At 41.8% G+C, this 15,917-nt stretch overlaps 1 protein-coding gene across 5 annotated transcripts in view; it reads right to left on the minus strand.

Annotated features, from left to right (window-relative positions):
* The window catches only part of RBMS1 (RNA binding motif single stranded interacting protein 1), a 227,179-nt gene that overhangs the window by 28,298 nt on the left and 182,964 nt on the right, over positions 1 to 15,917 (minus strand). For all 5 annotated transcript variants that reach the window (XM_004577132.3, XM_004577131.3, XM_058664552.1 and 2 more), the window contains 3 exons: positions 15,459 to 15,517; positions 9,994 to 10,085; positions 31 to 188 (listed from right to left, as the gene is read on the minus strand). In XM_004577132.3, the coding sequence (XP_004577189.1) occupies positions 31 to 188; positions 9,994 to 10,085; positions 15,459 to 15,517 (309 nt within the window). The remainder of the gene's footprint in view (positions 1 to 30; positions 189 to 9,993; positions 10,086 to 15,458; positions 15,518 to 15,917) is intronic.

Raw genomic sequence — 15,917 nt, forward strand, 5'->3', positions numbered from 1 at the left:
CCAATATTATAGAAAGGGCGGCATGCTTACCTAGCAAAGCCAACGCCACGACTTGTACCGCTGGAATCACGTAGTATCCTGGTGGAGATAACTTGTCCAAAGGGTTTGAGCATATTTTCAAGTTCTTGCTCATCCATGGATAGTGGCAAATTAGAAATATACAGGTTTGTAGGATCTTGTTCCTGTTGCTAAAGCAGAAAATAGAATTGTCCATTCATTTCAAAAAGAAGGTAAGATATAATGTTAAACAACTTTTTATTTATTTTTTTTTATTGGAAATGCAGATTTATAGAAAGGGGAGACGGAAAGATGTTCTGTCCCCTGGTTTACTCCCCAAGAGGCCGCAATGACTGTATCTGAGCTGATTCTCAGCCAGGAGACTCTTCCAAGTCCCCCAAATGGTGCAGGATCCCAAGGCTTTGGGCCATCCTCAACTGCTTTCCCAGGCCACGAGCAGGGAGTTGGATAGAAAGTGGAACATCCAGGACACAAATCGGCGCATATGTGGGATCTCAGTGCATGCAAGGTGAGGTTTTAGCCACTAGGCTACCACACTGGACCCTAAAGAACTTTTTTTTTTTAAAAGCTACTCCCTTTACTTAAGACCACAGAACACTCATATCCTAATCCAATGTCAGAAGCATGGACCATCTGTGCAGCTCTGGCAGACTGGGAGGTGGCATTGCAGAGTTGGAAAGGTTGCCCTCTGGAGCCACAACTAACTCTTGGCTCTTTGCAATATTTCCAAAAATAACCAAACTCTTCCATACTGCTATTTTTAGGAGTCTATTTTGGGCACATTATTGTACAGGAAGCTATTACTGCTAATAATTCAATTTAGAGATACTTGAAGGATTCTGGACCAAGACCCATACAGTTCAAGAAGATTTTGCCTAAATTTCCATCTCCGTTCTATGGTACAGGTGTGATTACCAAACAAGAAATCTCAGAGCCATGTACAATTACAAGCTCTAAGCAGAGAACATCTTAGCGGTATGTTAGAAATACAGAAATTTAGGCCTGGGAAAGCAGTCAAAGACAGCCCAAAACCTTGGGACCCTGCATCTGTGTGGGAGATCTAGGAGAGGCTCCGGTCTCCGGTCTCCTGGCTTCATATTGGCTCAGCTCCAGCCAATGCAGCCGCCTGGAGAGTGAATCATCAGAGGGAAGATGTTCCCCTCTGTCTCTCCTCCTCTCTATATATCTGACTTTGCAATAAAAACAAATCTTTAAAAAAAAAACCATAGTATTCAACTGTCAGAAAAAAAAAAAGCTTATCTGACAGTTGGACTATTTTATGGCTAAGTTAAAATTCACCTTTGTAACTCAGATACACGTAGCCTTAATGAATTCACAATCAGTCTTCCCTTTGATTCCCCACTAACCAATTCTACCTCTGCATACTGAAACACAGAGAGGATGATGATCTTCAATACGTTCTATTAGTAAAGTCATTAGTTGATGCATTAGCCTCAGGCTATAGAACAGCAAACTCACCATAACTTTCTAGATTTCTAAAATGCACAGGAAATTAAAATATGTGAGGTATTATGCATGCTTGAATTTGCTCAAAATCTCTTTCCTTTCAAATTTAATTAGCATACATTTGAAAGTACATTTTCTCTACACAGACTGCATGTAAAAGTGAACACAGACCTTTTACAATAAAATCCATTATCGTAGGGAATCACAAATATTCTGATATTTTCAGGAGTTAAAGTCACCAGAGACCAAGCAACTGTGGGCAGAGAGTATTGACCCTGGGACTCCTAGTGATGACCAAGGAAAGCAGCACATAGCTGTGACAATCCCAAAGGTGGCTCCCAGCCTGGAAACTCGACTTTCAGGGTGGGTCCAAAAAGAAATGAGCATTTTTCAAACACTCAACAGCAAATTGAACACTTAGCCTCATTACCTTCACCAGCCAACCAAATGGCAACTCTCTTTGCTCTTAGCTACAATGAGGTCAATTTAGCCTGGCACCGCTGATTATCTTATCCCGAGTAAACCTGCTGACAGGAATAGTCTTTCCTTTAGAGTCTGAAAAGCGGAATGTGATTTAATCCTTGCAGGACAATAACAGATCCAATGTTTCAAAATACAGGGGAAAATCAACAAAAATGATTTGAAGTCTTCAAGTTTGGTCTCCTTATTTCCACTTCATTCACTGCCTCCATCAACATGACCCAATTAAACACACAGCTCCCCACTCAGCCATCTCATTTTGGTCATAATCTGACAAATCCCTGTGCCTCTTCTGCAGAGTAACACGGTTGCTTGCTACTCTGGCAGCCAGACCCTGAACCAGCCAACACAAACAAGTCCATCCTGTCTGAGGCAGGGGCCTGGTGTCTGATACAGCTGAAGGATATTAAATGATCATGGTTCTTGTCCTATCTTCTAACGGTTTACCACAAGGTTCAGCAAGGGACAAAGAAACACAGGTTATGAAAGCTGTGAGAAATGTATGCAAATGACAATGGAAGGACGGGGGGGGAGGGCTTATCTGTGGGACATTAGGGAATATATTGTTGAGAGGACATGACACTGAGTTAGAACTTTAGGAACAAACAGAAGTCAAGAGGTTGAAGCCAGATGAGAAAAGCCACCTAAGGATCTGGAGTTTTCTTTATTTGAAGATTTATCTGATAGGCAGGGTGAAGGAGAGAGGAAAGGAAAAGAGGGAGACAAAGCCATTCATCTTTTATCTGCTGGTTCATTACCCAAATGACCACAAGAGCCAGGGTTGGATCAGACTGAGGCCAGAAGCCAGGAACGCCATCCAGGGCATCCACATAGGTGGTAGGGCCCAGGTATTTGAGCCGCTATCCACTGTTTCCCAGATACATCAGCAGGGAGCTGAACTGACAGTGGAATAAGCCTGTACTTCAATATGATGTGGGCAACCTGGGTGGAACTTAACCCACTGCGCCAAGTTGTCTGCGCTTAAGGAATTTGATCTTGTCAGTCCTTGCTGTTTAAATTTCCCAAAGCAAGCAGAGATCACAGCAAGAAGAATGAGCATGTGGCTTCAGAAGTCTTTAGGAAAAAGCCAGGGCTGCTACCTTTCATTGCTCTCTCATGCTCAGTCTTCTTTATTCCTCCACTTATGCCCTAACTATTCCAGTTTGTTGTAATAGAGAAACAGATATGCCAGGAAGATAAGCCATGTTTATCCTGTGACTTCATGTACTCGGGTGGTGGAGAGTGGGCAGCAGGAAGAACTGCACCTTGAGAGCCACACCTTGAAAATTAGGGAGGTTTTGGAGGCATGGAAGCAGGGGTGTGATAGGATCAAACTGACATATCTTAGATGTCTGACTCAGACTTCAGCTGGGAACTCCCTAATTAGAGTGCATTACAGCACTCTGGACAATGACAGATGAAATATAGACTTTCTTTTTAAAATTACAAGAAAGCTCAGTCCTAAATGGCTATGAATGCTCAAAGGAGAATATGTGAATTTATAACATTATAACACATTTTTAAAAAGAGAATTGACAGTGTACCATTAAGTGGTTTCTAAATTTGTTTTAGCTTCTTGTTGAAGTATTAATGAAAATATAATTCTTTAAAACATTTGTTCAAAGTTTACATACAAAGAAATAGTATTAAAAAGTGTGAAAACTAGGATCTAGAAAGCAACTGGGCTCTTTTTTCGCTCAAATGACCAAAAAAGAAAAAAAAAGAAAAGAAAAGAAAAGAAATTGAGCATTCATATCTTGGCTTATGCCTCACATGCCCACAATAGCAAGGGCTGAGCCACGGCTAACCTGGGGTTTCAGTCTAGGTCTCCTACATGGGTAGCAGGGACTTCAAGCATGTAAGCCACCATCCCTGCCTCCTAGGGTAGCCTGGAAGGGGGAGCTGGGATTGAATCCAGGTCCTCTGATGTACAATGTGGGCATCCCAGCCAGTGTCTCAAATGCTAGGCCAAAGCCTGCCTGCCCCAGAACATGGGCTCTTAACTTAATATTTAATACAGTGAGATAAAATTCCTTAAATATTTCCTATGATTTTATGCATGTGTTTTCAGTGGCAACTCTGTCCAGATTCTTCCTTAGCAATGACTTTGAAAGTCAATGTTATTATTTTTTTAAATGGTCAATCTTCTTGCAAACACTACCCATAAATGTGTAGTAATCTCAAATAAAAAAACATAACAGATTAGAATGGGAAGGAATGTCAAGCTGGCAGCACTGCCTACAAACATATATAATCCCTAAAGTGCCCAGGTCATCTTCCCTGGCACATTCATACTGTCTGCTCATAGGATATCTACAGTAATAGTCTTGAGTGATGATAACCTAGTCTTTTTAGAATCTTAACTGCTATGGTAATCAGAGCTACATTTAGAAAAAAAATTAGTATTTTGTCAATAATTTGGTCAAATGGAAAAATGGGGCCAACGAGCGAGGCCATGGCATGAAGGTTCAAGGGCTTCTCTCTAACAACTGGAAAATGGGTTCCACACTGGCAGGCGAGGCATCCATGACTACCACTGTTTACCTGAGTAGGAAAGTGGGACATGGAGGTCCCGTAGGGTGTACACATTCAGGCATCATCTGAAAGAAATTAACAAAAACCTCCCCATGCGTGTGGAATGGTTCCTAAAATGCAAGAAAGGGACTTGGCAGGAAGAGCAGACATCTGTTTTCTCTTGCACTGAATAGGTTCACCAACCAGCAGATAGCTGCTCAGGGGCATGTGACAGCGCACTGTGTGGCACAGGGAGAACCTTGGGGGTGGGGAGTAGGCAAAGTTACAGCCTGCTCATTTCACTGCCTGTTTACTGAAAAAAAAAAAAGTGCAAGCTTACCACCTGCCAGTCTTTTGACCCTGAGTGGCCCATGGAAGCCCTGGAGGGCTGACAGAAGTCATTCCATGTATAGATCCCACCCATGCTGATTCAAATTTGACACTGCTTTTGCTCATCATCTCAATATCTTTTGTCTTCACAGAATCTATGTCTTGGATTGAAAACCACACACAACTAAATTCCTTCCAAGTTTAACAAACAACCCAAGGGAATTCCTACTTGCTAAATTTTATGCACACACCCAAGGGACGTGGTTTTTAAGGGCCCGTTTCTTAATTCTCAGTCTCTGTCCAAACTACAAAGAATGTCTTTTTCCCTTATTTAAATGACTTGGTGTCTATATATGGCACTACCAAGCAAGGTACGGAGAACTAAAATATAAATGGAAACAGACTGGCTTGTAATGCTCTCAACCTTGCAGATTCTCAATTCATATTTCGAATATCTGTTGGATTTTTTTTCCGGTCCAGGAACCCAATTTGTCAAACCACATTGTCCCATATTCCCGTTTCCAACTAAGTGCTCTTTTTTGTTGTTGTTCTGATTACATAAGAAAGCAAGCCTTTCATATGTGGCAATATCAGTTTCAACATGTTACTGTGCCCGGGTTAATTCACTGGAGAAAAGTGGCCTGTCATGAATGCCTTATCCTCCAACCACAGGAGCCAGACTGAAATTTCTTTTAAAAGGTATCATTAGCCTCTCCCTCCCCAGAAGTGTGTACAGGTGCTCTTTATCCAAATAGCACAGAGAGGCTCAGTCCAGATACTCAAAGCTCTGGGTCCTTGGTATAGAAGAAGAACTGCTGACATTTAAAATACCTTTTGTAACAATAATGAGAAATAAAATTAGGCTCAGGACACTCAAGTCATTTCCAGGGGTCTGAAGAAACTGATAATATGCAGAATGCTGGCATACAGTCAGAACATGTGTACTACCAGTCATCCCTACAGAGGAGGGAGGAAGGTCCCTTTTCCTGGCAAATTTATACTGTCAAGCTTTCCAAGATCTTTAAACAATGTTTGTTACCAAGCCATGGGTGAGCTGGCATTCAAAGTACACACGTGACATGGCACATAATGTCAATCGACACTTAGACAGGTTTTGATTCAATGCATGGCAAAGATATCTTTAAAAACAAAATACACTACACTGGCTGTCACAGGCATGACCCCTAGGTGAGTGTGTGTGGGACAATCTACGTAAGCCCTTTGCATTTTTAACAAACAAATCCAGGTCTCTCTGTTTCAGGACAAGCTACAAAACAATGGCTGTCCAACATTCCAGAGTGACAAACCAGACCACCTAAGGAGAGTGTGCAAGGAGCTGAGACCCTACCTCCAGCATGTCTGTAAGAGACAGGAGAGTCTGAAAATACACATTTTCATGAATAAAACCACAGATGTGTTTGGGGTCTCCAATGTGGGCTGCCAGTCTGTCACTGACAGCCAAGCAGACAGACTTCCAGTGGCCACTCAAAGATTGATCTGTATCTCATGGAATTCAGTGGGTACAACAAACTACATCTGACTCAAAAAATGGAGAACTCTGCTAGCGGAAAGGCTGTGTGAATGGGAAGGAATTATTGTTGGAGGGATGGTTTCCAAAGACTCCCCGCCTGTGTGTTACAACATCCCAGCGGAAAGGGGCCTAAAGCTTTAGCCACAAGGCAGTTCTCTGCTGCCAGGAACCAGAGGGAGGGAGGGAGTGTAGGACTGGGTAGACAGATCGGAAGAATGCTCAAAGCCTTTTATGGGAGCAAGCATCAGCTTACAGAGACACCAACACCAAGTCACATCACTATCAAAGGTCAAGACATTTCCCATCATTTACTGCTGCCTGAGAACCACCAGCAGCAAGCCGATGGAGGAGTTGGAAACAAATGCCTTAGAAATAAGAAGAAACTAACCATGTTCCAATCCCACAGTGAGCCTGTGTGGGGAGCATAGCTAGCTGATCTAGAGAAAGGGACGTCTTTGACACCATGTCATCATAATGAACATTTCTGTCAAAGACAGGAATGAACTTTTAAATGACAGGTGTTATGCACTTAGCATCGACAATCTGTTCTTGAAAATCAGATATTCAATATCACTATACAAATGAAGAGCTTAGTTCACATAATTCTATATAGGAAGAAAAGGCATGTATTATTCATAAGTCAAAATTGGCAGTTAATTTCTAAAATGTAACCAGCTACACTTATTTCATGTTTTGTAATAAACAGGTTGGGACAGACGCCTTTAAAACTCTGCTTCCTGATCACTAAATAATCAATACTGCTGACAAATAACTGCTTTGTAGGCCATGATGTCCCTCTCAACTCTGCCAACATCCCTTCTGTTCCCCCTCAGCAGTTTCCAAAACCTTATATTCCTCACATTTTACAAACTGTTTGGAATGTAACTCAAGATTTGACTCACACAGGTTTTGGTTTTAAAATCCTTTGCTGAAGTTAGAACCACATAAATACAGAAACAAACAGTGAACATATATTAGAAACTATGTATATTTCATGGTGTTTGGATCTGAAAAATCAAGAAGCATTCTAACAAAGAAACATCAACCAGGAAGGCTTAACTGGAAAGAAGCCACTGAAAGGATGTTGTAAAATAATGATGGCTGGAACAGTTACAATATCTCCACGGTTATACCCAGAAGAGGAAGCCAGGGCGCTACTGAGGAAAGAAGAGTTGCTTTCTGAGTGTGTCCTCAAACACCTGGCCACCTGCCACCTGGAGATACAAGTTTGACACTTTACAGGCCATTGTGCATGCTAGGTGTGCTATAGTAACTAAGCATGCCTATACAAACCTCAGGACTGCTGTCTTCCTAAAATGCCACGGGGAGTGCTCTATGATTACAAATAATATCATCATGGTCTTCATATTTACAGTTAATTTTTTCCTGTTCAACAAAATCTAACTCAAAAAGAGCTTGAAAAATATTCACTGGCAAGAACTACTTTAGAGAGGCAACCAATCCCTGCCCCACCTTTTTTTTTTTTTTTTTAATAAATTCTTGAGGTCTTTGTGTTGATTCTTTTACTCAAAGTAAATCTCTATCCTGGTAACTAAACACATTTTCTTCAAAAAAAGTTCTCCATAATTATAGAAATGTCTCCAGTCTGCACCGTAGGGACTAGGCTTTCAGATGTGGCCTAAGCTCATAGGCAATTAAGACTGGGGCACAAATAGCAACTCAGTGAACAGCAACTTCTGGACACCTCTGTCACAGAAATACAAACACAAAAGAGATGCATGCCATTTCAAGGGACCTTCTCTCCTCCGATTCTTAGTTTACAAACATGCCCATTTGAAGATGAGGTTAGAATACAGCTTGAGAATTATGGATTAGTGATTTAGATCATGTAAGAGCAAATTTTCATCAAAACTACCTAAGGCATCATTACTTTTGAAAAGCAACTGGCAGCTTGAATTTTAACTTTGATGATAAACCTAATGTGAGAAGAGACACTGATTGGCTGCTACATGTATGTTCAGAAATTATGATCTTGCAGGTAAAAGCTTATAGGTCAACTATCAAAAGAATAAGCTTTTAAGAAAAATATTCTTTCTCACGGTACTCTCTATTCATACTATGCTAAAGTATATGAACTAGGAAACATTGTACCCATTTTAAAATCTGAATTTTTCAACAATACTCCTTACTAGAGTACTAAAAACCTCAGTGGAAATAGTCATGACTAAAGTCCTTACTGTAGACTTAATCCCACAAATATCTAAAAATGATGGACTCTTCTATAAAAATAGCACCTGTAGCTGATATTTACATTAGGAATTACCAGTCAAAGCAATGTAAGTGCTAGTTTCAAATTCTTTCAAAATACATCTATAAACACTTACCTTGTGAAGTAGCCCTAAGATGTAGTGAGTTTTTGAGCAGTGACATCCCTTTTATTTTCATTTGGAAGGCATATTTACTAAGAGAATGCATACGTGCACAAGAAGGATTTTCCATCCACTGGTTCACTCCGCAAATGGGTATAATGGCTGCAACTCAGCTGATCTGAACCTGAGAGCTAGTTACGGGTCTCCCACGTGGGTGCAGGGATCCAAGGACTTGAGCCGTCTTCCGATGTTTTCCCAGGCTACTAGCAGGGAGCTGGATGGGAAGTGAAGCAGCTAGGACATGAACCGGTGCCCATAGGGGATGCTGGCACTGCAAGCTTAGCCTGTTGAGCCACCACACTGCCCCCCAAGCAGTTTGTTTTGTTTTTCGTTAAGGGGAGGATGTTGTGGTTGCAGTAGGTTAAGCTGCTAGGGATGCCCACATCCCATAGCAGAGGGCCAGTTCTGTTTCTAATCTAGCTTCCTGCTAATGTATCATAGGAGGCAGCAGGCTGAAGTGCTTGGCCCCTGCCACCCACATGAGAGAACCAGATCAAGTTCGGGCTCCTGGCTTTGGCTTGGCTCAGTGCTGGATGTTGTAGGCATAAGAGAAGTGAACTATCACATGGAAGACTTCTTTGTCTTTCTGTCTTGTCTTATTTTACCTTTCAAGTCAATGAAAAACAGAAAAACATACTATTTTGTAGATAACAGTACAGGGGTTGGCATTGTGGTATAGAAATTTAAGCCCCTGTTTGCTATGTTAGTATGCCACATGGGTTTCAGTTAGTGTCCCACGTTATTGCACTTGCCTCGGAAAAGCAGTGCTAAGATGGCCCAAGTGCATGGGCCCCTGCTACTCACAGGGGGAACTTGGAAGAAACTCCTGGTTTCAGCATGGCCCAGACCCCAGCTGCTGTGGCTATTCGGGGAGTGAATCAGTAGATGGAAGATCTGTCTCCCTCTCTTTCTGTAACTCTTTCAGATAAATCAATCTTAATTAAAAAAAGAAAAAAAACCTAAAAAGCAAAACCAAAAACTACATTAAAGACTCATAACTCCTGAGCATATCTAGTGATATTTCTTGATTTGCTGGTGAGGTTACATAATTTATTGTGGTCATTGTATCCATTTGTAAATCCCTCTTCATACATTAGATGTTAAGGAACAAGCCTTAGCATTAGTGCTATTGAGGATGGGGCCGCAGAAGGGTCCTAGGCCACAGTGGGGGAGGCAGGGATACACAGGGTGACAGAAAAGCATGTGTTACGCTTCAGAACCCAAGCTATGGAACAGAGAAGGGATGACTGGCTCTTCACTCACCTTTGCCATTTGAGCTTGAACCCCGCTAGCCTTCAGGGCAGACACAGCTTTCTGAGCCGCCGCAGGACTGTCAAAGTCGACAAAACCATAACCTGAAACGCAAAACACACTTGATTTTTAAGCTCGTCTTTTATGATGTCAGAAGGAGTCAAAGTAGGACTTGGCTTTGCTTCTTGATCAGGCAACAGAGAGGAAACCTGTGGACAGGTCCCGGTATTGCCAGCCACAGGGCGGCAGCATCCTTGGGCTCTGCCTCCCTTTCTCCCACCTGCTGTGGGAGGCCATGGGGCAGCTCTTTCCTAGTCACCCTCTTAGATATCCTGTTACTGCAAAAAGAAATGACACTTAAATTGCTAACCACAGATTAAGAAAAAACAAACACACAGTTGTAATGGCGATGAATTTCTTAAAAACATGAGTTTGATGATGCACAAAATTACAGAACAATTCTTCCAGCGTTACAAATGCCCCTGACAAAACTTAGGGTCATGCTAGAGACAAATTTTACTTTTCAAGTTATCTAAGTAAGTACAGCCAATTAGATATTCACAATACAAGATAATTTTACTAATGGTGCATGTTTAAAAACATCATCGGCTTAAAATGTAGCTCATCTCTGCCAAAAAAGACAGAGCTGCAGATAACCCACAGAGCTGACTGATGCCCTAAAGTGTTGAAAATAAGGTCATCACCTAAGAGAAGAGCTGGTTCAGTACTTGTCCACAGCTTTACACACATTTTGAATAAGTCTTTTCTGCTTTTCCAGATCACAATGAATCAAAAATGAGAAACTTGGGAAAGGAACAGAGTACAACAAGAGCAGGATGTCTACAAAGATAAGCATGTGGATTGTCTCTTAGCAAGATGTAGCAACAGGCAATTAAAGACACTAAGCTGGCCTGGCAAGGTAGCCTAGTGGCTAAAGTCCTCACCTGGCACGTGCCAGGATCCCATATGGGCACTGGTTCATGTCCCAGCTGCCCCGCTTCCTATCCAGTTCCCTGTGTGTGGCCTGGGAAAGCAGTGGAGGAGGATAATAATAATAATAATAATAATAATAATAAAAGCCTTGGGACCCTGCCCCTGCATAGGAGACCCTGGAAGAGGCTCCTGGCTTCAGATTGGCTGAGCTCCGGCCATTGCCCATTTGGAGAGCGAAATCAGTGGATGGAAGATCTTGCTCTATGTATCTTCTCTCTATATATCTACCTTTCCAATAAAAATAAATCTTAAAAACAGACACCACATGAGGATCAGGATTTAGCATGAGAGCAAACCCCCCAGGTATCAACAAATACTTTGAGCACCACTGGATGGAAATAGCCAAACTCAGATTTTTTTTTTTCTTTTCACTGAGATAACTATAAAGTTACTAAGGAAACAGTTACAGCCAGGGTACCAGACAAAATTCCCTTTTGCAATTTCCATCTATTATTTTAACATTAATTTTAAATAAGACATTTTATGCAAGTATAGTTCCATTTGGAGGTTGGCTGGAAGAGCTATTCTAAGCACTTATTTCTGTTAGGAAATCATAATTTAGAAAGTGATGTTTGTGTCAGTGTAGACATACACCAAACAAGTCAAACAGGAAGTTCAGGAGTATGAGTATCACAAATACTGCCCAGTAAATAATCTGTAACGCAATGGCATGGACTGTTGATTTTAGAGACAGGTGTTTTAGGAGAGATGGATGCTAAAGCTGAAACACAAAGCAGCTCTATTATATGACTCAGAATTGGACTGAAATAAGGTTTAGTTTGATTCTGACAGTTGAAATGGTCAGGTTGGAAAGAGACAACTGAAACAATTGCCAGGTTAGAAGAGAGAAAACATAGTTGTTATTTAGAAAGGATGCTATGTTAATGTGTAACATTTGATTCTATGGTGACATTCACAGGCACATAGACCTACCTCCTCTGCTACACACAATTTCAGGTGGTAGTAAATGAACACCTGCTGATATGGTAATGGTTTCCACTGATGGATTTTAAATTTTTTCCTCCAATTTTCCTATTATCAATAAATTGCCATGATACAGCTCCTCCTGATGCACAATTTTTTCCTCCAATTTTTCTACTCCCAATACTTTTCAATGAACAGAAGATCTTGATGCTGATATTACTGTACTGAAGTTACTATGCGCTCAGGTAACATTAGTACTTTTCTACTATGTCTAATGGAAAAAAATCCACAGTGGTTACATTTTCCTGAACTGTTTACCTTCTTTTCTGGCCTTTTCTAATGCTCGCCAGACTAGCTGTTTGTTTGCCAAAGACAGATATAAGTGGGTAAGCATACAACCCTGTGCTCTTTCACAGTTCTCAGAGCTATTTTCTTTTCTTTTTTTTTTTTTTTTTTAAGATTTTATTATTATTGGAAAGCCGGATATACAGAGAGGAGAGACAGAGAGGAAGATCTTCCATCCCATGTTTCACTCCCCAAGTGAGCCGCAACGGGCCGGTACGCGCCAATCCGATGCCGGGACCAGGAACCTCTTCCGGGTCTCCCACGCGGGTGCAGGGTCCCAAGGCTTTGGGCCGTCCTCTCCTGCTTTCCCAGGCCACAAGCAGGGAGCTGGATGGGAAGTGGAGCTGCCGGGATTAGAACCGGCGCCCATATGGGATCCCGGGGCTTTCAAGGCGAGGACCTTAGCCGCTAGGCCACGCCGCTGGGCCCTCTCAGTGCTATTTTCAAGGGACATGAAAATTTCATACAATTGGAGTTACACAGATTTCATGGGCTCCATTTTAGGTCTATGTGCATAAATACATTTTCAAAGGTGGGACTCACTGTACAACCTAGCAGCCAGCCACTTGTTGACATGGGTCTGGAGAATTCTTGTAGGTCTCAGGACCAGTAAGGTGATGGGACGGGTGGGGGTGTTGTCACTTTGTGAAGACTGAATCATGCAAACAGCGCTGTTTCCCATTTTGGCTTTGGCCACTAAGGAAACAGGAGGGCATTCTGTAACAACATGAAGTTTCCTGCCCTTATGCTTATATCTCTTGTAGTCCTGGCTTATTCCAATCCATTAAGATGTGTGTATGCATTCTGGTTTTACGTGCAGCTCAGCAAGTAAACATAATCAGTTTCACAATCAATCCTTTGTGAGCTTTCTTCGGGCCCTGAACTGCCATGTATTCAACAACACATAGATATTTAAATACCAATCTATTTAAACAACAGATATTTAAATACAAACACTGGTTTAGTTGGCTAAACTGACTTAGGTGGAAATGTATAATAATCACCTTGCACCTTTTAAAATTCAACAGGTGAAGTTCATGTTATTTAGGTTAATGTTTCATTCGCTAAGTTTTGTCCAAAATAGAGGTTCCAAAATGTGTTTTGAGGTGTTTTCTGATCTTCTTTCATTTCCATTTAAAAATTAATTTCATCTCACATTAGTACTCAAATTAGCTCTGATCACATTCGTTCTCTAACATCTGTCCGTTTTCATCTCTGTGTTATCTAGAAGCATACCCACCATGCCCAATTAATGGTGCTAACATGTCATCTAACTTTATTATGAGGCAAGTGTTACTCGATTTGTCCTCAAATAATAATTTCTCCTGTATGTACTCAGTGTCACTTCCAGGGTTTTCTACACTCACACCTGCTTACGCTTTCTAGTTGCCCACTTACCCACTCCCTCACCAGATGCCCACAAACACTTGGTGCAGCTTGTGAGGGGCGGAAAGTCCCAGAAAGTTTCTCTCAGCATCCCCATACACAAAGGCAGTATCTCCCGAGACCCGCTCTAAAGGCAGGCCTGCAGGAGACTCACTCCCTATTCTGTTGAGAAGTAACATAGTTCCCTCCATTTTTGTCTGCCAACCCTTTCTAAGTCACTCAGCCTCTGTGTTCCGCTGACGTGCTAGGTTTTGTGCCCGTTTAGTTTTCACTCCTGTCTTCTCCAGCTGCTGTAAGAGCACTCTGTGGGACTCTGGCTTCTGGAGTACAGTGATGTTCTGTCTGATGTGTGGTGGAGAATTCAAGGAGGGAGATCTCGGAGTCCCTTCCTTGCATAACGAGGGCAGTTCTGTTTTTCAGCAGGCTGGATTGCCACGCAAGATTTCTCTTGGAGCAGGGAAGAAGAGGAGTGCTGGGGTAAGACTAAAATCACTGGCGCACTGGGATTTCTGTCTTGGTCTAAAACTGACGTTCCCGTTTCATGCCTGTAAGTGTCTAGGTTTCTTCATGAAAGCAAAAGGATGTTTTTGTACGTCCTTGTGCTCCCCAATCACTTATAAATGTTAAATGAAGACTCATCTCAGCAACTAAGTGTATGCATTACAGCCTACAATTTGGCTCTCCAGTTTAATTCACTTTATTTATCCGACATCATTTTACAGAAAGCACAGGCTAGTCACTGTCACGAGGCAAAATGGCCTTCATGTGCCCTGTTGACTAAACATGGGATTAGGTATCTGCCACAATAGCGTCTTTAAACCCCGGGCACTCTGAAGAAGAGACAGACATACAAAGACCCACTTGAAGTCTAGATTAAAGCAAAAGGCTGGCTTACAAGGAAAGGCCTGACTATAGGGTTGGTTCACTTATGCTCTCAGCCTTTTTCAGACTATGCTAAGCCACTGCCCCGTCACCACTACTTGAAAACCTGGAGCCTAATTAATGAGGAGATTTGCCTTCTCTGCCTGTTCCTGTCAACCTTATTTCAATTCATGGGGTCAGTCGTTAGACCCAAAGTCAGCTGACTCCATTCTTCCCTTTTCCGAGAAATCACGTGCCTATTGTTGGGATGCTATATCATTAAAAGTCTGAACCGCCGAGACTCCGGGCTGCCTACTGTAGACACCTCCTGTTCCGCTCCTGGAGCTCGATGAGCTCATTCTAATTACATGGAAAACTGAAGGTCAGTGCATCACATTAATGCAGCAGCATATTTCAAAGGGGCACATGACCTCCCCTCCCTAGTACAATTTGGTCAGTGAAAATGGTTCTCTCCTCCCTGCTGCCAATATTGTCAACAGGCATTCAGTGGAGAACAATTGGGAGTATTGAAACATGTAATTAAGTACTGCTTAAAACGACTCTATTCTAATTAATAGAGCCAATTTGCACAATATGTAATCTTTTCAGTTCTTTAGTACAGTCCAATGGTCTTCAGTAAGCAGCTCTAATCTCCTCAGGCACAGGAAAGAAAAGCTATTTTCTAACTCTACTCCCCTTTTAAAAGCAGGGGCTAAATGCCAACCAGTGTTTTGAATGTTAACTCTTACTGGCGCCAAATCTGGAATTCTGGCAAACTGCGAGCCGCTGTAGGGTTTGCAGCCAAACTTTAACCAGGGACAAACATAAACAATACGCTCACGTTGTGCAAGACAGAAATGGGTGACATATAATAACACAGGGGCAGTTTTGAAACCAAAGATCAGGTTTAAAATTTCATCGGCTCGCTAAAGCTATGATTTAGCAAATAAGCAGCCAAGAACACATACCTTTGCATTTGTTCGTTGTTTTATCCAAAATTGCCTTCGTGGAGACTATTTTCCCGTATCTAGAAAAGCAAAAGCAAAAAATTTTTTAATTAGGAAAAAAGCACTTACAAAAAATTCTTATAAATGTCTAAGTCTAAAGAATACATATACTTTCAAAACAGCTGCAAACATGATAGTATAAGACAGTTTACTAAGGGACCAGGAAAGAAGAATTCAGAAAACTAAACTTAAGGGGCAGGGGGAAAGGGGAGGGCTGTTTTCTTCTATTTGAATCTTGGGATTATGTGTTGTTTATGAAGAGCAGATACTTACCTGACAATTCTGGGACAAAAGCATGGAGTGTGGGTTGTATAAAAACTATTTTGTTTCTGAAAACTCTATGCCTGTAGTCAAGCACAAAGCTAAGTGCGAGGCTACATAATTACCACAGGCAAGTACTGTGAGCCACACAGCCTTTAT

Source organism: Ochotona princeps, chromosome 5, assembly GCF_030435755.1.
Source record: "Ochotona princeps isolate mOchPri1 chromosome 5, mOchPri1.hap1, whole genome shotgun sequence".
NCBI lineage: Eukaryota > Metazoa > Chordata > Mammalia > Lagomorpha > Ochotonidae > Ochotona > Ochotona princeps.